Genomic DNA, 24066 nt, shown 5'->3' with positions numbered 1-24066 from the left:
TTAAGCGTCTTCTTTGCTAAGAGAGTAGTGTGATCCAGTGGACAAGGCATTGGCCTGAGACGTGGGAGACCTGGGCTTTGCTCCCTGTCCTGCCATTATCCTGATGGGATCTTGGTGATGTCATTTTGGCCCAGATCCTCAACAGTATTTAGATGCCTGACTCCCAGTGAAATCAACAGGCTTTCCCCTCTGTGCTTAGTTTTTCCTCCCACCGCTTGTATCCCTTGTCTAGATTTTAAGCTCTTTGGGATAGGGATTATCTCTCACTATGTGTTGGTACAGCACCTAGCATAGTTGTGCCCTGCTCCTGGTGGGCACTGCTAGGTGGTACTTTGCCAATAGGAAAAAAAGGGGGCAAGGGTGTAAAATTGGGGGCCTTCAAAATATGACAGTATAATTTATATACACATGCCTCTTCCTCTAGGCTTCAAGAAATACCCATACAGCTCTGATTTAGAGTGGCTTTGGGAGAAACACGGGTCCTGAGCCTGCAAAGAATCATGCAGGCAGACTCTGCACCCACCTGCATAGCCTTTGAAGTCAGCATTACAGTGCATTGAACTCAGTAGGGCTATCCACAGGGGGACTAGGAGCTGTTTGAGGCCTCTAAGCATTACACACTATAAATAATAGTAATTATCTGGGCATGAAAACCACTGTAACAGACAAGCGCTCGTATACTACGATTATAATTCTCCTTTAAGCAATCCATCATTGCTGATTTCAGGTTACAGATGTTTATTTGTCATTGCCTGGTATGTTGTCTGTCCAAGTGCACCATCTGTTTACTATCCCTTCCATAACTATCACCCTAGGACAGCGCCATATTTATATAACATTGGCATTTGACATTTACATATATGTGGTATATAATAAGATATCACCATACAGAACTTAAATTATTTGAAAAGGCTTGCACCCCGTCCTCCCCCAATCCCCTCATAACTATCTTCATGTAGAATCACTTCCTAGAAATCTTCTACAGTTGTTTAAATAGACACGGTTTGTCAGCAACTAAAAAGATGCGGTCCTGTTTCTTAGTGCACTATTGTAAATGTGCAGATTCTTAAGGTTGTTTTCCAAAGTGGGACCAATCCAAAGACCACCGAAGTCACTGGACTCTTTAAATTGACTTTCCCTGGGCATTGGATGGAGTCTACACAGTAACCCTGACAATTACATTGTTAAATAGAGTATAAAGCAATGTGCTGATTTCCTTAATCTGAAATTCTTCTTAGCATTTTTGCATCCAAGTACATTATCACCGTCCTCAATTTTAAAAATGATCGACTATAGGGAAATGTCCTACAATCGATTCAGCTGTCTGAGGTGAAGGTTAATTCTAATTTGCCACCAACTGCGAGCTTTCCTCAGTAAGATCTCCGGCATTCATATGTCCCCCAGACTGGACTCCCATCTTCTTTTGCCCAAGAAGAGTTGTCATGAAGGGAAGTTGTATCTACAGGTTCCTCTGATGAGAGGTGGAGCATCTTGGGAGGTAGATCATTTGCTACAGTCATAAACGGTGAAAAGGAGTAGGACGAGGTGGCAGGGTAACTGGGTACGTAGTGGACATCTTCGAAAGCATGCAAAGAGTAGGCCTGGGCTCCTGGGAGGGCAGAACTCCAGCTCGAGCTTCTATACTGGGAAGCGTTTCCAGTCTCGTGGGTGGTGAGGCAGCTGGTAGTTGTGGGCAATATTTGTAGGGACTCTGAGCACACAGCGTCTGATTGGTTGAGGCTGTCAGGCATGCCCTGCTCCCAGGAGTCTCTCTGTTGGAAAGAGGTTGGGGGAGATCTTTGAGAATAATGCCATGTTCCATAGTAAAAAGGCACAAACACCTAATCTAGTGGGTCTTCTAGCTTCCATGTTTACCGAGCTAAGCTAGTCCTGCTGTCTGACCTACGCCCCGCATAGCCAGTTGTGTATTACCCTGCAACACTAGCAGGGTGTGTAAAAAAGTGATTAAGGAAAACAGAGCCAGTATTTATGGCATGAGTCAACTACATTGCCCTGGGTTCCAGATCAGACTTGATTGTCTGAGGCCCTGATCCAGCAAAGCACTTTAACTGTAAACCCATGAGGAGTCTCACTGAAGTCAATTAAAATTAAGCATATCCTTAAATGCTCAGCTGGATCAGGGCCTTTGTCATCATTTCAGTGTGGTGTGGAGAGGGAGGGTGGAGCAGGGAGATTGATCCGTATCATGCAGGCGCTGGGGGTGCGGGACTGAGCTTGGCTCTTGCTCCTTGAGTTGGTAGGGGCAGGAGAACTTTGTGACACTTCCAATCAACTCTCCTCTCACCAACCCACAAGCAGAACTGACCAGTTCCAGCGGGAGAGCCAGGGAGGCCCCGCTAGGCAGGGTACAGGAACATAGCAGCATAGGAACTGTCTTAATGGATAAGACCAAGGCTCCATCTACTCAAGTACCACGCCTCCAGGTGTGGGGCACCCTCTACACAACGCAACCCATCATTTAAGCCTGGATACCAAATTCAGATCAGTGTACAGACTCACTATTAAGAAATGTGCTGAGTCATTGGGGAAGGGCGGCAGGAGAGGGGGCAGCGAGGAGGTGCTGAAAAGGGAGCTGGTGCTGGGCGTGAGGGCGGCCGGGCGATAGTCCTCGCTGAAACAGGAGTCCAGTAGTGGCGGGTACCCTTGAACTGCAGAGGAGTCACATGGAAAGGACTTTGCCCCCAGGGAGGAAGCATAAACATCATTTGAAAGCGGCTTAGTGTTGTGGAAATCCAGATCGGACATGAATGATCTCCTAACTCCATAGTAACCAGACATGGCAGGGGAGCCTGTTGGCGAGAAAGACAGTCATCATCCACTGAGTCAATATTAATTGGGCAAATCAATAGAGCTGACAACCACAGAACTCCCCACGTCCACTTTCAAGATGAATCTCTCTGCAGCACTGTTGGTTCCTCCTGGGCCATTAGCACTCAGGAAGTATCTCCCTTAGGCAAGCGTGCTTGCGTCTTTGTTTCTGTAATAACATGTACAGAGTGCATCCCAGACTCGTTCTTCATTTTACAACAGCATCTAGAGGCCCCAACTGAGATCAGAGCCCCACTGTGGCAGGCATCATAAGAATGGCCATACTAGGTCAGACCAATGGTCCATTTAGCCCAGTATCCTGTCTTCTGACAGTGGCCAGTGCCACTGAGTGAGAGTGGGAGACAGTCCCTGCCCCAAAGAGCTTGCAGTGTAACTAGAAGAGACAGAGAAAGGAAGTAGTATTCTACCCATATTACACAGGGGAAACTGAGGCACAGAGAGATTTAAGTAATTTGTCTAAGGTCATACAAGGACTCTGATACAGCCAGAAACTGAACCTCATTCTCCTGAATTCCAACCCGTTGCCTTAACTACAAGATTTTCCTTTCCCTCTAGGAGTTGTTTCACCTTGTCTCGCTTCCCTTGGGGCTTCAGAGAAGGGTTTTAATGTAATTAGGATGTCTTTCTGAGTTAACCCTTCCATGGATCTCCTCTCTGAGTGTTGGGTGGTACCATCACAGCTCTTCGTGATAGTATTTTGAAGTCCCTTCAAAGGAAGAATGAGACAGAAATGGCACTGGATTGCCAACACTGAAGTGATGTATGATTTAGTCAAAATACTCACCTGACATTTGGACAAAGGGAGACGGGGGAGTGCTGCCACTGCCCTAAAAAAATAAAGAGACATTGAATGTGTTTTGTTCTGCAATCCAAAATGTAAGTGTGTAGTTTGGATGTGGGTTTTGCATCATTTCAATGCAGTTTTGGAATCTCAGTGAAGCTGTGAATAAGAAGCAATTAGGCACAAGATTACAAGCTCTGGAGAGAGAAAGTAATTGCAGCTGGAGGCTAAGAAGAGATTTTAGAGCTCTGGGCAAATGCTGATAATGGCAGGAAAATCAAGATAACGAGGCTTGATTCTTATTTCCACTAAAGCTCCTTTACACTGTCAGAGTGGTGTAAAGTGGCCTTTGCACCAGAATCAGCCCCAAATGATTCAGTGTCTGGGATCCTCTGTGTTAAAAATGTGCCTGATTCTCCATACCCCTGCACCATACACAGTCATGTACGCCAGTGCAAAGGGGAGTATACATTTTTACTGTTCTGATTTGTGGCATTTCACATCCACTCTGCACAAGTGTAAATTACTATACGTGAGGCAGTGCAATGGGGATCTGTATGTGTACTGCAAAGTGTGTGTCATGTTCCCCTCTAGTGGCTGGTCTGCTAGAGGATAACAACCAACTACTGCTACCAGCTAATGGAGTTGCTGTTTTAGCTCAAAGGGTCGAGGTCTGTTGTATCAATATAGATGGAATAAAGGAGCCTAAAGAGTCAAAATTGTTAACGTGACCCAGTCACTGTCCAACATTAAACAGTTTTAAACAGGGTGGATAAAAATCAATGAATTTTTTTTAAAAAGTAAAAAAAATCTGATTTTTTTTTTTTTAAATTTAAATCGGCTTTTTTTATTTTCTCTGAAAATCATCAATAATATACTAAATTTCTCTCTTGTTTAAAAAATCACAGTTACAATTAAATCTCATTGCAAACATGCTAAACCTACACTTACAGTCTCATAAAAATGAATTACTGTCTCTAGTCTGTCCAGCCTAACTACCAGCTCTTGCTTCTTGAAAGTTCTGGGCTTTCAGTTTCTGTTTCGCAGCAGACTAAAGTCACGTGTGCAAAGAAAGACACAGGCTGGGTAGGAGTGTTGTTGTTCTGTGCTTATGTGGTGATGGAGCTGGGCCAAGCAAGGCAGAGGTGTTAGTTAAGACAATGTCTTAAAGACAGAGGAACAAAGGACGGAGACAGAGTAGAAAGGAACAGTGGAGTGGACTGGAAAGAAAAAGGGAAGACATTATTCAGTACACACACAGCTTCCTATATTCCCCCACACTTTTGCCACAGAAAAACTGTCATGGCTTCTGGGCGTAAGAGAGACCCTATCTGGGAATATTTTGAAGAAACTCTTTCCCTGGGTAAAAAAGGAAAATGTGTCAAGTGTAAGCAGTGCAAGAGCAAGATGCAGGGCCTAGTTGCAAGAATGAAACATCATAATGAAAACTGCTTATTGGGAGGAAATGATGTAGATATGTCTGAAGAACAATATGGATCAATTGGTTAGTAACTTCAATAATTTACTTTGCAATGCATCATTCTTCAAGACTTTTTCAATGCCTTTCAGTATAAGTGTGATTTAAATGTTGTTGAAGTCGCAAAATACTTCCATAACTGTCATTTTGCTTCAGCTTCACTGAAGAAGCAGGAGGATCCAAACTAATTCTCCCTCAAGATGTTCGATGGAATTCTGTGGTTGATTGTTTTGAACAATTTATTAAGAACTGGCCTATTCTCATAAAGCTTTGTGAAGAAAACCATGCTAAAAATAGATGGATGTATCTCATCAAAAGTATCTAACATTGGATTAAAGAGGAATGTAGAGGATATGCTCAGTATACGGAAGCCTATATCCATAGCCTTTAACAAACTTCAGAGAAATTGTTACTGCATTGCTGATGCTGTCGAAATTTGGAAGGCACGCTAAGAGACATTGAAGAAAGAAATACCTCACCAGAAAGTTAAACTGCAGGCAACAAAGAAGCGAATGGATCAAGCACTCACTCCACCTCATTTTCTTGCAAACATTCTTGACCCCAGATATAAAGGTAGATGCCTAACTTCTGAAGAAGATGCTGCTGCCATGGCATGGGCATCTGAAAATCACTCCTCAGTTACGCCAGTCATAATACATTTCAGGGCTGGAGCGGAACCATTTAAACAGTATGTGTTTACTGATGATGTTTTGAACAAAGTCACTCCATTGAATTGGTGGAAATCATTAGTCAGGCACCTTGAAACAGAGTTCCTTCAGTTGCTAAGCCAACTTTTCACAGCAGTAGCTTCCTCTGCAGGTACAGAGAGAATATTTTCATCGTTTGGTATTATTCACTCAAAGCTAAGAAATCGACTGGGAGTTGAAAAAGCAGGAAAACTTGGATTTATGTTTCAGTCTATGAATACAAATGACAGTGGGAGTGGGAAAGATGAGAGCTAGTTGTAGAAGTTTTAAGGACAGCGTACGTTTAGTGTTGTGGTGATTTGTCTGTTAGAATTAATAACATTTGAAAATTAAAACAAAAAAAGAGTTTAAGGACAGCCGTCAGCCAGCAGCTCAGGAGACGGCTGCAATTGCAAATGTGAAACATCGATGTAACATTTAAGATTTAGTTTAATAAAATGTAAGTGCTATTGTGTTTGTGTGTGTGATTTAGTTCTTACCATTCCGAATGTACTGCTGCTGCACCTGCAGCTTGACACAGGTAATGAGTATTATGTACTATTTCCTAAATTAATAAAAATCAAGTTATCTAAAAAATTACACAAAGTATACCCTCCTAGATGTTGCAAAATGCTGTACTGAGTTGTAAATGAACATGTTTTAGTGATCAGATTTGCACCATTGTTTAAGAAATGTGAAGAAATATCAGTGGGAAACTTGATTTAAACCAATTATTTTCTCTTTGTGATTTAAATCATGATTTAAATCAATTATTTAAGTTGCCTTGATTTAAATCAATCCACCCTAATTTTAAACAAGGTTCAGGATTTAGCTGGAGCTGGTGGAGGTAGCAGCAGCATCTGAGTCTCTCTCTGTGGCCGGTCTGGTCAGGATAACTCTCAGGATCAGGATGATGTAAGGCCAGGGTCCCAGAAGACAGTAGGGGCAGCACCCATGTGAAGCTCACTCCAGTAGCCAATTTTTTCTCCCCGAAGTCTCTTTAAGGACCCCAAAAGAGAGTGATGGGCAGAATAGCCTTCCCATCTTTTTTTTTTTTTTTTTTTTTGTCCACCAATAGGCCTAATTTCTGGCACAGTAATTTTGGTTAATTGATTTTTCGGTCTCATGCTGTCTTGTTTACCAAGCATGATCTTAAAACAGCCCTTGAATTATATCAGGATGTCTTTTTCTTTGCACTAATTCAGTCTGTCTCTCTCTTGCAACTTTTCCCATCAACTTTTATTATGCTAGGTTATTGTGACACTTTATGAACTTTCACTCACTTTTCACAGTTGAGCTTACAATCTGGTTAAAAGTGTAGGCCCAGTCATCACAACAGGTCTGTGCTTTGGGGCTAATGGTCTGGAGTTCAAACCCCACTGAAGGTCTGTGAAGATGGGTCACTGCACATGCACTGGGCATTGTCCTACACAATGAATGTAAATGGTACTAGAATATGTTGCAAGGTGGGGAACTCTCACAAACAGCCTTTCAGGCACAACAATGGAGGAGCCAGACACAATCAATGGCTCTCTCTCACTAATTCAAGAATAGATTCGACCAACAGGAATTGTTTATAGTGAAGACTTCACTGTAGGAAGCACATTTGTAATGGGGTTGCTTGACCAATGGGAAGCAGCTGCCACATCATATGCATGGACTGTTCTAGCAAGCTGAAACAGACTACAAAAGGGGGAATGTGACATCATCACACGGGGCTTCTCTCTCCCCCAATTCAACACCTGAAGGATCATCTGGAAGACAAACGGACTTTGAAAGGGAGGTGGGGAACCCAGGTAAGGAAGGTTGCCTAGCTATGTTTAAGGACACTGCTTGTACCAGCTAACAAGGGTGAGACATTGCTAATTCAAGACTTTGTTAGTGTGTAGAATTTAAGACTGTGATCTTGTTTATTTCATTTGGTTACTTCTTTTAATCTCTTTAAACCTGCCACTTATAATCACTTAAAATCTATATTTCTGTAGTTAATAAACTTGTTTAATGTTTTATCTCAATCAGCATTGTCTCGAATTGCAGTGTCTAGCAATCTTAGCTCAGTAACAAAAGCTGTTCCATGTCTTCCCCCAAAGAGGGGGGAGCGGATTTATTAATATAATTTTGGGGATAGACTCCTTTTTGTGCAGTTCTTACAAACTGTGTGTGGAGGGAATTGACTGGTGCCTCTCTATTGTTGGTTCATGAGTGGCTAGGCAAGGCACTCAGATATCTAAGTTGGGTGTGTGGGTATGTCTTCACTGATGGCGGCAAATTCAGGATGGATCACTCGACATTGTTCTGGTCTGTTCATTCCCTCTGAAGCACCTGGCATTGGCCACTGTCAGAAGACAGGATACTGGGCTAGATGGACTATTGGTCTGACAGAGTTTAACCTTCTTATGTTGTCACTACATTCATTATGTGGTCCGTTCATTCTCCATTCACTTCTCTGAGATGCTGAACTAGGCCCCGGCTTGGCTCCTCTCTGCAAATGAAATGAGTGGTACCTCTGAATACTTAATGACTGCTTCTTCAGTGCAATTGATACACAATGTTAAAAATATATCACCTGGCACTTGAAGTTCAGCGTAGGTCAAGAGAGCCTTGACTAATATTTCATCCCTCAGCTTTTCATTTCAGATTACCTCCAGTGCATCGTACAAATGCTGCTGCTACAACCGCACAAGCAGATTTCTGCATAACATGTAACAGGCAGCTTTTGCTATATGGAAAAGCTCAGATGCTTTTGTTCTGAGCGCTTACACAGATATTTTGTACCGAGGACTTTCTCCAAACTTCAAAACCCAATTTAAAACAAAACTAACCCCCTCCCTGCCCCCCGAATCAAGATGTACTTTAACTATTCCACCGCTTTTGACCCTGGAAGGTGGTGCAGTATACAATTTCCAGTTTGCATAGAGCAAACAGGAGGTTCCTGCCATGCCAGGCAACCAAATTTAGAGGTTTATATTTGAATTAAATTTGCCAGTGTTAAGACTTCCTTTAGCTAACATGGTAAGTTCACAGCTGTCTATGGGATCCTCCATGAAAATAAGCTCATTAGAGCTAATAGGTGATCCAGTCTGCCAAGATAAGAGGTTTGTGGAGAGAGTATTCCACAGACAGGACTGTGCAGGCAGTTTTATAATGGAGTATTTTACAGAATTTTCCCTACTTATTCAAAACTGCTTATTCAAACCCCCCCCCCCCCCTTTTACTGCTCCTACCTAGTCAATCTGGGATGTTTCTCATTTTAGACTTAAACAGAAAATACTTTAAAACACAAAGTAAAAGCAATTGCTAAGTTGTCATAAAGAGAGAAATGGTTTTGGCTGTCTCAGTTTTTGATGGGCCCAACTTTAGTCCCTTTAAAGGGTCTGGATTTTCATAAAGTGCTGAGCACTCGCCTCTGAAAATCAGGCCCTTTAACGGGTATCTGACTGGGCACCCCAGATCACTAGCCAGTTGTGCAAATCTTGGCCAGTGAATCCTGATGAGCTTTGTAGAAGAGAACACGCTATATTATACAAAGTTAGAACTTGGCCACGCAAATCTTACTCTCTCATTCTTCTCCCTGAATGTACATACCCTGAGTAATCCTTCTCTAGGATACAAAGCCCCTGCTACAGGACATAAACCAACATCAAGCTATTGGGGGCACAGCCTTTTCCATGGGGACAGGTTACCCTATAACTGCAGGGTACCAGCTACTGTAGGAGACAGAATGGACCCCTGGTCTGATTCAGTCTAGCAATGTTTGTTTGTTCCGATATAGTCCTACAGAATGTATTGGGTCTGTCCTCACGAGGAGGGGTTACTCGTGTGAGGAAGGGTGGGGCTAAGGCTAAGGGGCCAGTTGGCAAATGAAATGGAAAGACCAGCATCAGTTTCAGGAGAGTTATTCTCCAGAAAATGAGGGGTACCTTTCCATCAGACTGGGAAAGAGGCAGCCGCGCTTGGAAAGAACTAAGGGCCAGCCAGGGGTTGAGAGAAGAAGAGCCAAGAGGTGGATTGCGGTAGGGATAGCTGCTGAAATATTGTGACTCTGGACTGCCCCCTGCCCCTCTACTGCATTGCATGGAATAGGACTCCAATCCCATAGGACTAGGACAAGCATGTCTGAGCCACTATGCTGCCACTGCACACAGTCACTCTTCTAATTACAGCCCAGCCCTCAGCACTAAGCTGGGGTGCTGTTAAACATACATATTTGCCGCACGCCTATCTCGTATTGTTGCCAATTTAACAGTAAACGCTGGCCACTGGCTGAAGTCTTGTGTTATCTTTATGGCCTGTCTCCTCCGGTTCAGCAGGTGCCTGACTCAGGATGGTATGTGTTTTTTGGCAGGCAGGAAACTTTCGTAATCCGAGGGAGAGAGAAAGAGAGTTCCAGGCTTGCTGAGTTCTTGCATTTGAGGCAGTGCGGTCAAGTTTTATGTACAAACAGCAGTCTGCCAGAAACTTCTTTAACTCATGTGATAGCAGTCTCTTCTTTTGTCTCAGATTCAAAACCAAATGACACCCCACGATGGGGTTTGCTACAGGAATGCAACCAGAATTTTGTTAAGGAGAGGACCCAAGTTACCTGCCCGGCTGCTTCAAATTTGGGTAGCGTTGCAACTCTGTGTCCCAAGTTGCAATGCCACTTGCTCAAATTTGGCCTGGCATCCCCTCCATCATGGCGGGGGTGGGCAGGCCAAATCTGAGTGAGTTTTGTTGCGATACAATGTATGGGGACACTACACTGTTAACTTAAATTTGCCCCAGTTGCCCCTCCATCACCCGGTCAGGGGCCATTTGCCGTCATTTCACCCTTGTTTTTTACATTTTCACTAGTAAAATGACTGCTTTGCCCTCTTGTACACAGGAAATATAAATAAAAAATGTTTCTACATTAATAAATAAACAAGCACCTTGCAATTTAATGCAGGAAAGACCTCTGCTAAGCTTTGGATCAGTTGCTCTATACTGCTGTAGGCCATCACTAGCCCCCCCACAACCAGGAGTTTAAAATTTGAAAATACCATTTTAAAAAGGCATTTGACTAACTGCTGCGAATATTCTTAGTGGAGTGAACGCTCAGACATTTAGCGTGGGCATTTGGAACTGTAATACTCTGAGAATATTCAGGGTGCTGATACCCTCCACTTATTTTTCTACCTGCCTGGGATGGAGATCTCATCTACATTCATTCATTCATTCATATATATCTTGATTTAAAAGAAACTCCACACCAACACGGCCAGCCAAAGCTCCGGGTGCCCGTATACATTTACTAAAACAATTGGATTGGAGTTACAAAACAGTCCAAACCAGCAGCATTTCTGCTTCCCACCTGACCCCATTCTCATTTGAGCTTCAGACATGTGACCTAGACAATTTAATACCCCATTTCTCCCAGGTAGAAGTCCTGAACCACCCTCCACCGCCTCAGCCCTGCATCAATGGCAGCTTTGCAGAGTGCTTGGGAGATTGGCAAATGTGAGCAATATCAGACCTGGAGGGGTGGGAGGGAGGTCCAAGGGAAAGGGACTATCATGGAGAACACTCTGACTTTTATACTGTGTGGGGGCCTGTGCTGATTCCATCTAGTGCAATATCCTGTTCAGGGAGATGGTCTCCTGGGGTAGGTGGAGTTAGTACACATTAGTCCTCTGGTCTCTAATGTAAAACACCTTCGAATACTGCCATACGTGAGCCCTGCAGATTTTTTTAAATTTTATTTTTATGGTTAAAAGTCCCATTTGAGTTGCAATTCCACATGCTACAGATTGTCTCAGCAGACCGATCTGATCGATGGCTCCAGAGAGCTGGCAAAGAGCAACAATTGCTTAACTTGGTTTTGGATCTTAACTCTCTCGGAATGGGCATCGTAGCAGCCTCTCCATGGCAATTAATCAGAACTGACATATTTGCCTGGGCCTAAACTTTTGAATTCATTCTGTGTTTCCTTATCAAGTGGTGAGTAGCTCAGATTATTTTAAACTCATTAGTCTATTTCCTCCCTGCATTATTTCTTTTCTGCACTGCAGGATTATGATAACTGTATCTTCCACGCAGCAAGAATTGGTACAGATTAGTGAGTCTGTTTAATATCACTGGGGCTATAGTTTGTAAAGCAATTAATAATCTTGGTATGGGCTCTGTTCTCCAATGACTTACATTACTAGGCAATGCTTCCTGTGAGCTGCGAAAGAAAGTGCATAAAGCAATTTGCTGTGTCAGTTTACTATCATTCAGCAACATGGCTCTCTTGCATTATGAAACAAGCCACACTCCATCCAATGAGGGGGTTGGGGTGAGGAGAGGAGGATCTGGAGCAAATACTGAACAGTAGGACTTTGGTTCTGCAATTACATCTGCATGGGCTAATCCTTGGCCTTCATTGATTTCAGTAAATCCAGCCCCATGGATCCAATTGCAGAACTGGGGCCTAATTCAATGACCATAATAGTGATGCTTACTCCTGCACAGGTCAACAAGGCAGGTCAGATCACTGCTCATAAAACCCCCAGCAGAATTTAACAAAGCTTCAAGGCCCTTCTCGCCCTTAGTGGACCTGATCAAAAAATGACAATTGTTTATTGCAGGAAATTTTTAAAAGCGTGCTTGGGGTTTTGGGGGGATTTTTTTCCTTCCTTAAATTTCCCATATTTCTTTTTGTTTTTTCTACTGAAAAAAATACCCAGAACTGTTTTTCAGATTGAAAACTGTACATTTTTACCAGATTTTTGGGAGATGTTTTTTTTTTGTTGAGAAGCCAGAAAAATTAAACTAAAACACAAAATTTCAGTGAATATATTTTTTCATTTAAAAATGTTTTGATGAAAAATTTCAACCAGCTCTAGTATACGGCAAATCTCTCAGAGAGGGGTCTGCTCTTTGGTGGAGGCCTTGAGGCCATTGAGGAGTTCCATCTTTGGGTAGACAGAACATGTACCCTTGGAGGCAGTGTTGCCTAGCGGACAGAGTTCTGGACTGGGCCTCAGAAGACCTGAATTCTTTTCCGGTCTCTGCCACTGGCCTGCTGGGTGACCTTGGACCTTGCTGTACCTCAGTTTCCTCATCTGTAAAATAAGGATTATGATACTGACCTCTCTTTGTAAAGCACTTTGAGATCTATGGGTGAAAAGTGCTATATAAGAACTAGGTGGTGGTGTTATTTATTTACTTACTTACCAGCTGTCCCTTTCCTTTTTTTCCAGAGAGGAACACTTGCTCTCTCTCTGCCTCCTTCTTCCCACACACCCGGCTAGATCAGAAGAAATGGTAACATGGCTGTGGCATGCACTCCCTATGCACAGCAATTCATGGGAAATCATATGCAAATCGCACATGTATCATCACAATGCAAATTTATTTTATATCATTTGGAGAATAAAAGACCTACTATTGCAGAATGGTGACAGGTTTAATATCTTACTCAACAGGCTACCCTCTCTGACAATGATCAGGCCAGCACATATCTGTGGCCATGAGCTTTCATTGGCTAAGGAAGGGTTTACTGATTTCTGAGTAAAGATCAGATCCATGCAAAGTGTGCAGTTTAATTACACTGCACCATAAATACACATTATCATGCTCACTTGCCTGCTGTTCACTTCTCACAGCAATTCTTTTCCAAACAAATCAGAGAATTGTCCCAGCAAATAAGGCAGTTTGCTCACCTCCGTCACTTTTATTGGAAGGAGCTAGCTGTCGAGTAATTTTGTATTATCTACTGACACAAAAGTTGTTGTGCTTTTGCATGCAAAACAAACATAGTAAAGAAAGCAGGTGGGAACATTTACAACCTGGCCTATCTGTCTGGCTTAGGGCTTCCTAGAATACCCGTCACCACAGCATCGAAGTGCTGAGTAGAGGGTTGCCGTCTGTATATGCCAGAGTGAAGAGTAGAGTGAAGAGTAAATATGACAGTCCTGAATCATTGTCTGAAGTGTCCTTTGTTTTTTCCAAATTGTATATGCCTTGTGCCTTTGCACAAGTCAGACATGCACAAAAGCCATTGCATGAGTTAGGCATGCACAAAAGTGCAGGTGTCCAATGCACTCGTGCAAGCCAGGTGTGCACAAAGGCGTGCATGCTCTTACACATTTTGGACCGGTATGGCCAGGCTTACAAGTGGTATGTTTTCTGTGGCAAATTCTTATTTTGCTAAGTAATTTATGGGAAGATTGTTGTTTTGTTGGCTTTTGTGTTTTGCCACATGCTGTTAATGGATGCAAATGCGACTGAGAGAAAATTAATTTAAAATCTGTTTGCTAATAGTGAAAACCTGACTCAAATGGTCTGGAAAGGAAAAAGGTTTCAAATGACCTAAACTGTCCCTCGTTCTGCTCCTAGCTCCACAAACTGCTTTCACCATGCCCTGAGAAAATCAAAGGCTCAGTGATTTGGTAATAGCATCCTCATCTATCACAATTATATCTCGCCTGTCCGAGAAGAGAAATAATGCCACTTGACTAAGTTGACCAACTACATAACAGTAATAACAAATAGCAAATGCTTCCAGGAAACAGTTTACTAACAAAGTCATCATGTCCAATCTGATTACAGCTGGAATACTGTGTCATGTTCTGGAGACTGTCGCCTCCAAGTTGTCAGTGTCTTTCTGGTAATTCAGAAAAGAGAAACAAAATTCATCAGGGGCTGCATGACGTGATTTATAGTGAAACATGAAAGTGAGATCAATTTGTGTGGGTAAGAGACTGGTTAGGCTAAGATTTGCAAAGACACTCGAGGAGATTTAGGCACTTTGGGTGAAATCCTGGATCCACTGAAGACAATGGCAAAAACCGTCATGGACTTCAGTGGGGCCAGGACTTCGCACAATGGGAATTAATCATTTTTCAAAATCTTAGCCTAAATGTGTGTGTGTGAGAGGGCAGGAGCTATCTGAAGAATATAAAGTCCAAATATTTGCAGAGTATAAACTCCAAGGCAATTATTTAGGGTTCTGAATGGGGGTGTAACTGAGAGTAATGGGATAGAATTAAGAAAAGCAAAATTTAGCCTGGCATCATGCCATACGCTTAAATCAGTGCAAGAGACTTAATCACATGGGATGATCCCCAGAGTGTATTCTAAAGGGTTAAACACCAAGAGTCTGGTGCTGATTTTATGTCAGTGTAACTCTGCTGAAGTCAGTGGAGTTAAATTGGCACAAATACATGCTGTCTGAATGGAGAATCCGGCCCTGAGTCTGTTGCTGACTTGCAATGTGTGCAATATTGGATCCATGCCCATGTATAATCAGCACGTATAATGGCAGCTCCATAAATAATGCATAAGTGACAGTGATTGATAATGACATTTAGAGCATCTTAAGTGTAGCTCTGGATTCATTTTGTTCAAAATGGAAGGAAAATGGAAAAGAGGTGCTGCATTTGGGTAACGTAGGGTCAGATGCTTAGCTGATATAAATGGGTGAAGAGCCATTAAACTCAATGCCTTTAAAAGGGTATCCAAGTGCTTTCTGCCACAGATAACCCTCAAGAGGAACTTGAAGAGCTCAAATCCAGAGTATAGAATTTGAGGTAGACACGAGTGACCGAGTCTCAGCTCAGAAGTTGTTCAGAAGAGACAGGAGTTTAGTTGGATTAAGACAGAATTTCGCGCTTCTTCTAATTATTTTCTTCCTTGATTTGTAGAGTTTCTCCTTTAGTAACTGGAGCCAAAATTATCAGAAGTAACTAGTGAGCCTCTGTTTTTGCGTGACCAATCTGGGACACCTTCAAAGTGCCTGACTTTCAGAAAATGATGAGCAGCTGCCTTCTGAAAATCAAACCCCTCTGAGGCATCTCAGGCTGGGCATCTTGTACTGTTGGTCACTTTTGGAAATCTTGGTGCATACATATGACGTCTAACTTGTCAGTAAATACAGAAATTCCAAAAGGGGAGATTAAATTTAAATTCTGAGCTGTTCAAAGTCTCCAGTGGCCAGCAGTTCTTTGCCACCTTATCTTTTAAGATTAGCATTCTGTCCTGGGAGACAGCTGCATATCCAGGAAGTCAGTGAGAATTCTGGCACTGTACCAAGCTATTAGACTGCCTTTTTCTGTATTTGCGTAGTGCGGGAGACAAAATGTTCTCTGGGGGTGGTCCAAGACTGTAAGGCCTATCACAAACCTCACTACTTTCCAGTCCAAGTGCAAGGTGCATTTCTTCAACCTCACCTTCTCTAACATAAACCTATAGCAACAGGTATATTTAACAATAACAACCAACCAACCAAAACAAACCACTTCTCCACGTGCTTCTCCCTCTGGGGAGAGGATGAGAAAACAAACCACACCTGACAGATGTGTAATCACGTTGATCAATGCACTACTGGAAGGTGCTTAGATACTACAGTGATGAGCATGATATGAAAACAGATATAGCATAGCACAGAGCAGAACAGATAGAGTGGTCCCTAGCATAGGATGTTGCCTGACTTTATGAGGGAACCAAGCATCTTTGCCATAAATCAGGTTAGGGAGAATAATAGGTTGCTTTAATGTTTTGTCATGTGCGATTGTTCTGAGTTTCTGTAAAATGCAGCAATTTCCAAGCCTATTGCATTACAATTGCCCAGTTATAGAATTTCCATTGGGAAAGTTAATACCCTTTTTTGTTTTCTGCCTCTGAATCCTGTAGCACTTTAAAGACTAACAAATTTAATTTCTGCAGGTGTATGCTTTCGTGGGCTGCAACCCACTTCGTCAGATGCAAGAAATAGAAATCAGATAGGGGGTATATATATACATCCAAGGGCAAGGAACAATAATGGGGAGCTCTGAAAGTGACATGAAAAAATAATTAGTAATTCAATGATCTTTGGATCAGACCCTAAGTGCACAAATATTCCTGCTTTTCTGCTTGATGATGGTCTTTATCTGTAGAGCCCTGTGTGGATATAAAATTTGGATCTGCATCCATCTGTGATCCGCAAAAATGGTCCGTGGATATCTGCAGATATGAAGCAGATTTGAAGGGCTCTACTCGTCTACATTAGACTCCTGAAAGAGCCTCCTGGCTCTTAATCCTTTGTTTTAAACCCTTACACCATGAAGGCTTCTTAAGGACAAAACTTCATGAAGACCTTGGTGTTGCAGGTACATTGTGTTCGGTGCAAATCCTCTTAAAGCAAGAGGATTATGTACAATGACATTTCTGTTTAAAACACGACTTACACTGAATCGGGAGCCGCTGGTCTGTCTCGATCGTTTTTCGGCAAGGAGATCTTTGACTGTGTGTTTTACTCTCACTCCTTGGTAAACGCGTTTGCCGTAGTCTGTAGGAACTAAACAAAGGGACCCTGTGTGAGCAGAATTCAGCCAGTAAGTAGAATAAATGCAATCATTTACCAAAGTAAGGAGCATCAATTTGCCAACTGTCTTTAAATCAAGGTGGAATGAATGCCTAAAAGATTATTATTTATTATTTGTATTGCTTCAGAATCCCATTCTTTAACGGTGAAATTTGCCCTTGTGCAGAGAGCCAACGCAAGGCCCATGCACTACTTAATAATAATAATACCTCGCTCCTGTATAGCACTTTCCAGCACTAGATCGCAAAGAGCTTTACAAAGCAGAGAAGTATCATTATCTAAATTTTACAGATGGGGAAACTGAGGCACAGAGAAACAAAATGACTTGCCCAGAAGGACAGTGCCAGAGCTGAGACTAGAATCCAAGATTCCTAAGTTCCAGCCCTGTGATCTATCCACTAGGCAACACAAGTCCCAGTGAAGCCTACACAGGAGGGAATTTCACTCTGAGTTTTGGAGAGGCGTATCTGTTTGTTTTTTCCTGAGTAAATCTCTGCAGCATTTTCCATTTGTTTGGGTGTTTTGACTGTAAATGAGCCCAGTGACATAGCAGGGTTTAATAACGAAGGTGACTCTTTTATCCTCTCCATTGGAGTCTGCCCATGTAAAGAGCTCACACCTGTGGAAAGCAGTGAGGAGTTTTAAAAAAGGCTTTTATTCAAATGCTACAGCTGGGAAGTTGATGTTTAAGTTAATCCTTTGGAAAACAAAAAGATCCGTGTTTCCGGACAGAAAGCAAACACAAATGTACCAAAGGGGAAGTATCTGATCTCTTTAAAATTCTGATTTACCTTGTTACATCTATGCTTTTCATCATATAGTATTCCGGCTCACTTTATCATTTTAATACCTACAATACTGTTATCCACAGGTGTATGTAAACTCACAGAAACTTACATAAGGTGATATTGGAGGCTTAAGTGCGGTAGAGTCTTTGTGTTGGCCCTGTGCCACAGAGTATCTAAAATTCTCTTTGCCAGGGCATTGTTGGTATTATTGTGATTATTTGTATTCAAGTAGTGTCTGCAGGTCCCAGTCAAGACTGGGGCTCCCCTGTGCTAGGTGCTGTACAAACAAAAAGTAAGAGACCAGCCCTGCCCTGAAAAGCTTACAGTGTGAATACACAAAAGGTGGGAGAGAAAGCAGAGAGGTGACGTGACTTGCAAAAGGTCACATAGCAGGTCAGTGGCAGAGATAGGAATAGCACCTACATCTTCTGAATCCCTCTGACACAGACATATTCCCATTGACTGAGTCTGACTCATCCACTGATTGCGTCTTTCCATTGACTCCACTAGGCATTGATACAGGACCCTAGTGAATAGACTTTTGTTATTTCTGCTATAAACCCCTATTTTTAAGGATATTTTCTGCTGCATTGGTCTGAAGCACAAATTCTGAGCCTGGGGATTATTATTTTATTTGCAAATAATTTCTAAGGTGTCTTAGTTCTAGTAAAAATGTGTTTGAGCTTCTAATCACGAAGCTATCAAAACAAGGTTTGCTAAAAAAACAAACAAGCAAGCAAAATTTTATGTGCGTGTTTGTGTGTATAAATGTAAAATTGATTGCTCAGGAGTATTTTTAGGAAGTTAAAGTATTTAATTTTAAACTTTTGAATTGTCTAACTTTTAAAATAAAACAGTTAATGCATATGATGCATCCACATTACAGCTCATATTCTAAGGCAATACAACAAAAGTGGATAATATATAATAACAATATTGCACTTAGCGTATTCCTCCTCTATAAATGTCTCTAAATGTTAAATTTACAATTTTGTATTAATAAAATAATTCTAATTGAAGCACCCAACTAGCATAGTATAGACTAGAATGTCTTGACAAGTAAAATAATTGACTCAAGCATCTTCTGTTCGTGTCCAGATAAAGGATTCGGGCCCTGATTCAGCAAAGTTAAGCACATGCCTAATTTTAAGCATGTGAGTAGACTCATTGACATCACTGGGGCTATTCAGTTCGTTAAAGTTTGGCACGTGCTTTTTGAATTGGAAAAATAGAGTCTTATATTTGATGATTGCTAAAATAGCAATTTTTTTTTAAACTGCCTTAAAAATTATTTTAAAATGGTATAATAAATACAGAATCACTAGTGAGAATGACTGAGCAAACTAATATCTACAGTTGGGATTGAGTCCAATGGAGTTATTTTTAGCCACCATGAAAAACAGATCTTCAGACTACAACATACATATAAATTATGATGATGAACTAATCGTGGTACCATTAGAGCAAATAAGCATTGAAGCGATCTTAAATCCAAACAATTCTGGTAACAGCTATCTAAATACCTGTAAAGCAATTATCAGTGTTCTAGAATTGGATGCAGGACCTGGTTGACTTCTTCATTAATGATCTGGAAGATGGGGTAGATTGCACCCTCAGCAACTTTGCAGATGACACTAAGATGGGGGGAGTGGTAGATACCCTGGAAGGTAGGGATAGGATACAGAAGGACTTAAACAAACTGGAGGATTGGGCCAAAATAAATCTGATGAGGTTCAACAAGGACAAGTACAGAGTCCTGCACTTAGGACAGAAGAATCCGATGCACAGCTACAGACTGGGGACCGACTGGCTAGGCAGCAGTTCTGCAGAAAAGGACCTGGGGCTAACAGTGGATTTATAGGAATTATAGTCAGGGATGGATTAACTTCAATTCAAGGAACAAGCCAATTTTCACACTGGTTCTTATTTAAGTGAACTAGTTTACCCAGCTCTAACCCTGAACCACTGAAAGCTTCTTTTAAATTAGTGATTCTGTTTACAAATTATGGCCCTGATCCTACAAACACTTATGCACATGCTTAATTTTACTCAACTGAGTAATAGTCCTATTGAAGTCAATAGGTTTTCTTGCATATGTAACATTCTACAAGTGCTTAAGTCGTTGCAGGATCAGGGCCTACCTAATTTATCAGCTATAAAATAAGGGCCCAATGCTACAAGTTTTTCTCACATAGATAGCCCTGAGTCCCATTGAGTTCAGTGAGCCAGTGTGCAGGATCTGATACTGAGATATTAAAAACCTGAAATAAACCAATTACTGGCAGCACAGGGAGAGAGAACCCCTAACTTTGATCAGAATTTATTACCATTTTCCAGTCAGATCAGAAAAAGTCCATTATGAATTAAGTAGGCATCCTAAATTGTATTCAGAGAAGGCTGAAAATATCAGTTAATATTGCTAAAATACTGAAATATTGAAAATATCAGAGTGATTTAAAGGCACATTCCTTTCATTGCCTGGCTGCTTCAGTCCAGTCAACACGTAATGTGACCATTCCCCCGTTTTCTTTTCTACCATTGATATTTCAATTAACCATTGGTGAGATATATGCTTTATATTTTGGAAAGTTTTGACAATGAAACTCACCAGTTTCCATTCTGAATGCTGCTGTGAATTTCCCCCTTTCAGACTCTGCAAGATTTCTGAAAACGGTCAGGAGCTTTCCAGTTGAGAATGAAGTCAATGCTCATTCTCCGCTGATAAAGTTCTATTTGAGCCTGATGGAAATGTATTTTTCACAAGTTAGTGATGTCTCTGAAATAGCTTGTTTTGGATTTGTTTAAATGCAAATCTTCCACTGTCTGTTTCAGTGCAATTTGCATGGTCAGTGTAGATCATTTTCAAAGGTTCTTTCTCTTGATTAAAAAGACATTGTATGGGTGAACATTGAATTTCATGTGTTGATAGAGGAAAAGTTATTTAAAAAGAAAGACCTGTAAGTCATGCAGAGATCAGCTGTCACCACATAGCAGAGAGGAAAAGGGACTTAGCCAGAGAAATTGTGCTTAGGAAAATGCCACGTTACTTGTAGCACAGTACCTCGGCCTAGGATCAGAGCATCATTTTGCTAGGCACTATACGAAGAAGTAATAAAATAACAATCCCTGCCCTAGGGAGCTTGCAATCTAGGTTAGATGTTAAAAAATAAATAAATAAATAAATCTATAGATAATAAATCTATCTATCCATAGAATTGGAGAATTCATGCAATTCTCCCATGAATTGCAGTGGGCAGTGGATTGGGGCTGGTGTAGTGGACTGAGACGACCAACCAGCCTCACAAAGACCATCAAAGATGGCAACACCTTTCAGTCAATAACAATCTGGACAAGAGATGAGATGATGCACAGAGATGAATATCCATGTGTCTTTACCAATCCATATCCAGTCCTTCCTGCTAGATGCTCTTTTCATAGCTCCCCAGGAAATGACTTGGGCTTGATTCTCCATTACCATGCAAGAAGCTTCCATTCTACTAATACATTGTTGTCACTGTCTCTCGGTGGATAATATTAGATGCCTTGCAGATGGCAATGCACTCTGATAAATTCTGTATTTCTGCTGTTCTTGAACCAAGAGGCAGAGTTAACTTTTCTTCTTCCCATGTTGTAGCTTATACCTTGACTCAGAAACTTTCCCTGATTATCATGTAGGAGATCATTATTGTGTGACACTACAGGCCTCAACATGGAAATATGTAGGAAGAAAGGTGGAGTAAGAGGGACAAGGTCTGTACTATTTTGTTCATGAGACCAGCAGATTGTTGCTCAATATACTACGTCCTGCATGAGTAGAGACTAAATTTACCTATGTGAAATATTGCCAGTACATTCTTCATGAACAAATAGTTCATTTCTCGTGGAGTCTGTTGACGGCTCAAGGGTCTGCCAGTCCAAATCTATTCCTCTTTATAACTCCACTGACAGCATTATTGGAGGAGGGCTTTTATTTTCTAGGGAAAAAAAGAGCAGCTGCTGGCAAAGGCTGTTTCTGTCAGCCATGTCAAGAGAAAGCAAAGCAGGTGAGGGGGAGCTGAAATAACAGAAAAATTGCAAATGTCTTCCTGACATATTTAATCTACAGCATCACTTGGGGAGTGTGTCTGGCCATATAAAGCAAAAAGAGAGAAGTTTGATCAGAAAGGAGTGGTGATCAAAACACAGAGCCAAATTCACTAATGGAAAAATCTGATTCATGACCTATCCGCTGAATTTGGAATTTCTGACTGATCTCTTCTTTCTCCACCCCATGGAAGATTCTTATTTCAATCATGCCCTTCCTCCACAGCCATAGACTTCTTACACTTGGAGCTTCTACTAAGGATATGCTGCTTCCCTTTCCTCCTTCAAACTAGCTTCTTCTGTGTAAGCTTCTGTGGTTGGTTATATCACACTACAGCTCAGAGGATGCAGTCAGGGAGCAGAGCCCCATTCTCAACAGGCACAGTGCAGCCATGTGACAAAGCAGACAGGCCCTCCCCCAGGCAGCTCACAGGCTCAGAGTCAGACAGGACGTCACAGGTGACAGAACAGACCAACAAGGTAGAAAACAAGGTAGAGAACAAGGTAGAAAAAACAGGGTTTAGCAGGAGAGCATGTAGTACAAGCCAACACCTGCCCCAGAGAGCTTACAATCAAGGTTCATGTCAAGAAGTAACAAGAAGCCAATAAAACCTGGGAGGTGGGTGTTAGGTGATAGTAAAAGGAATATATTTTTGCATATTGAGCAGTAGTGTCAGCTTTCCGCCTGCTTACCCATTGTCAGAGCTCCTCACTAGCCCTGTCTGCTTCCAACTCTTGTGCCTGAGTCTTATTTGCTTGATTTCTTTACATCTAAAATATAGAGATGAACTTCTGCCCCAGTTGAAGTCATTGACTGTTTTGTTATTGACTTCAATAGAGCCAAGATTGCTCCCTATATTTTTAGAAGTACCTATTGACTCCGGGTGTCTTGCTCTCAATTAAAAATAATTGCATTTAAAAAAACATTTGAACCTGCAGCTGCTCCTCATGCCAAGTGGAGAAAATAATTAACCAAAGCCTTCCCGAAATGTGGGACTGACATTTTCAATGCAGTGTAGGGGATTTAGGCACACATCTTCCATTTATTTAGTTTTCAGGATCAGGATCCATAATAGGAAACAGATATACAGCCAGCTGAGTATTGCCCTATAGACATAACAGGATTCACTGGCTCATATTTCACATCTTATACCATCCCATTGGATTTTTATATTCTATTTGCTGCCCCAAAACAAACTTTGCTTATAATTATACTCCTATTTACAAAGACAAAGCACTAGAATAACAGTAATATTCAGTGTTTATTTTCCTAATTCAAATTTTGATTTAAACCCATTGCTAAATAGAGAGCATTTTTGCAGTTTATGGTGAAATAACATTATTTTGCAACATGCTGTGACTCTGGCTGACTAGGTGATGCTAGTGTGTATTCAGTTCAATTTACTTGTGGATTAGTATAGATTAGAGCGATTAGTGTTTTGGGTGCTTAAATTTCATAAAGCTAATTTACATGCATTATTTTAATTATCTGTTCCTGTGATAATGTAATGGCAAACATTTACATGGTAAATACCCCTATAACTATACAACTCAGTCATCAGAAATCAAAGAAGCTTGGTGCAATGCTAATGAAAGACCGAACGAGAAGATGGAGTTCCCCAGAGTTATGCTGGATAGCCCTGAAAGACTTTTGGGAAACTGGCAGTTTATTACATCACTGCCACCATTTGACGTTACAAACTGTGATTCACCTGTTGTTATTTTTACCTGCGTTAACCTCTCAATAACTCTCCTTCTTTTTTCTTAGCTAATAAATCTTTAGTTAGTTTACTGCCAGCGTCTGGCTGCCAGCAATGTCTTTGGCGTAAGATCTGGGGTATCAATTGATCTGGGGTAAGTAGCTGGTCTCTTGAGACTGACAGAAACCTGACATGGTGTGATTTTAGGTGAAGTAACCTTTTATCACAAAGTCCAGTTTGTTTGGGTGGCAAGATGGGCTAGGGAGTCTAAGAGGCCTGTCTGTGACTCCATGGTAAGACTAGGACGAAGGCATTCACATTTGTTACTGGCTTGGTGAAATTTAATTATAGAACATACCACCAGATTGGGATGTCTGCCCTGGTTTTCCGACA

General features: G+C 41.5%; 1 protein-coding gene across 2 annotated transcripts; it reads right to left on the bottom strand.

Moving 5' to 3' along the window:
- Positions 1–612: 612 nt before the first annotated feature.
- POU2AF2 (POU class 2 homeobox associating factor 2) lies at positions 613–22758 on the bottom strand. Of its 2 annotated transcripts, XM_067562779.1 has the most exons (6): positions 22667–22694; positions 20499–20629; positions 16966–17075; positions 3635–3677; positions 2521–2810; positions 613–1772 (listed from the first exon to the last, which is right to left on the bottom strand). In XM_067562779.1, the coding sequence occupies exons 2-6, from the start codon at positions 20506–20508 to the stop codon at positions 1371–1373; spliced, it is 855 nt and encodes a 284-aa protein (XP_067418880.1). In that variant the 5' UTR covers positions 20509–20629; positions 22667–22694; the 3' UTR covers positions 613–1370. The 2 variants fall into 2 exon arrangements, with proteins under 2 accessions (XP_067418880.1, XP_067418885.1); XM_067562784.1 differs by lacking the exon at positions 20499–20629 and having other exon boundaries at positions 22667–22758.
- Between the last annotated feature and the right edge of the window lie 1308 nt (positions 22759–24066).

Source organism: Emydura macquarii, unplaced genomic scaffold, assembly GCF_026122565.2.
Source record: "Emydura macquarii macquarii isolate MOO-44397 ecotype Brisbane River unplaced genomic scaffold, CSIRO-AGI_Emac_v2 contig_312, whole genome shotgun sequence".
In the NCBI taxonomy this organism is placed as follows: Eukaryota; Metazoa; Chordata; order Testudines; family Chelidae; genus Emydura; species Emydura macquarii.
This window is presented reverse-complemented; position numbering and strand designations above follow the sequence as displayed.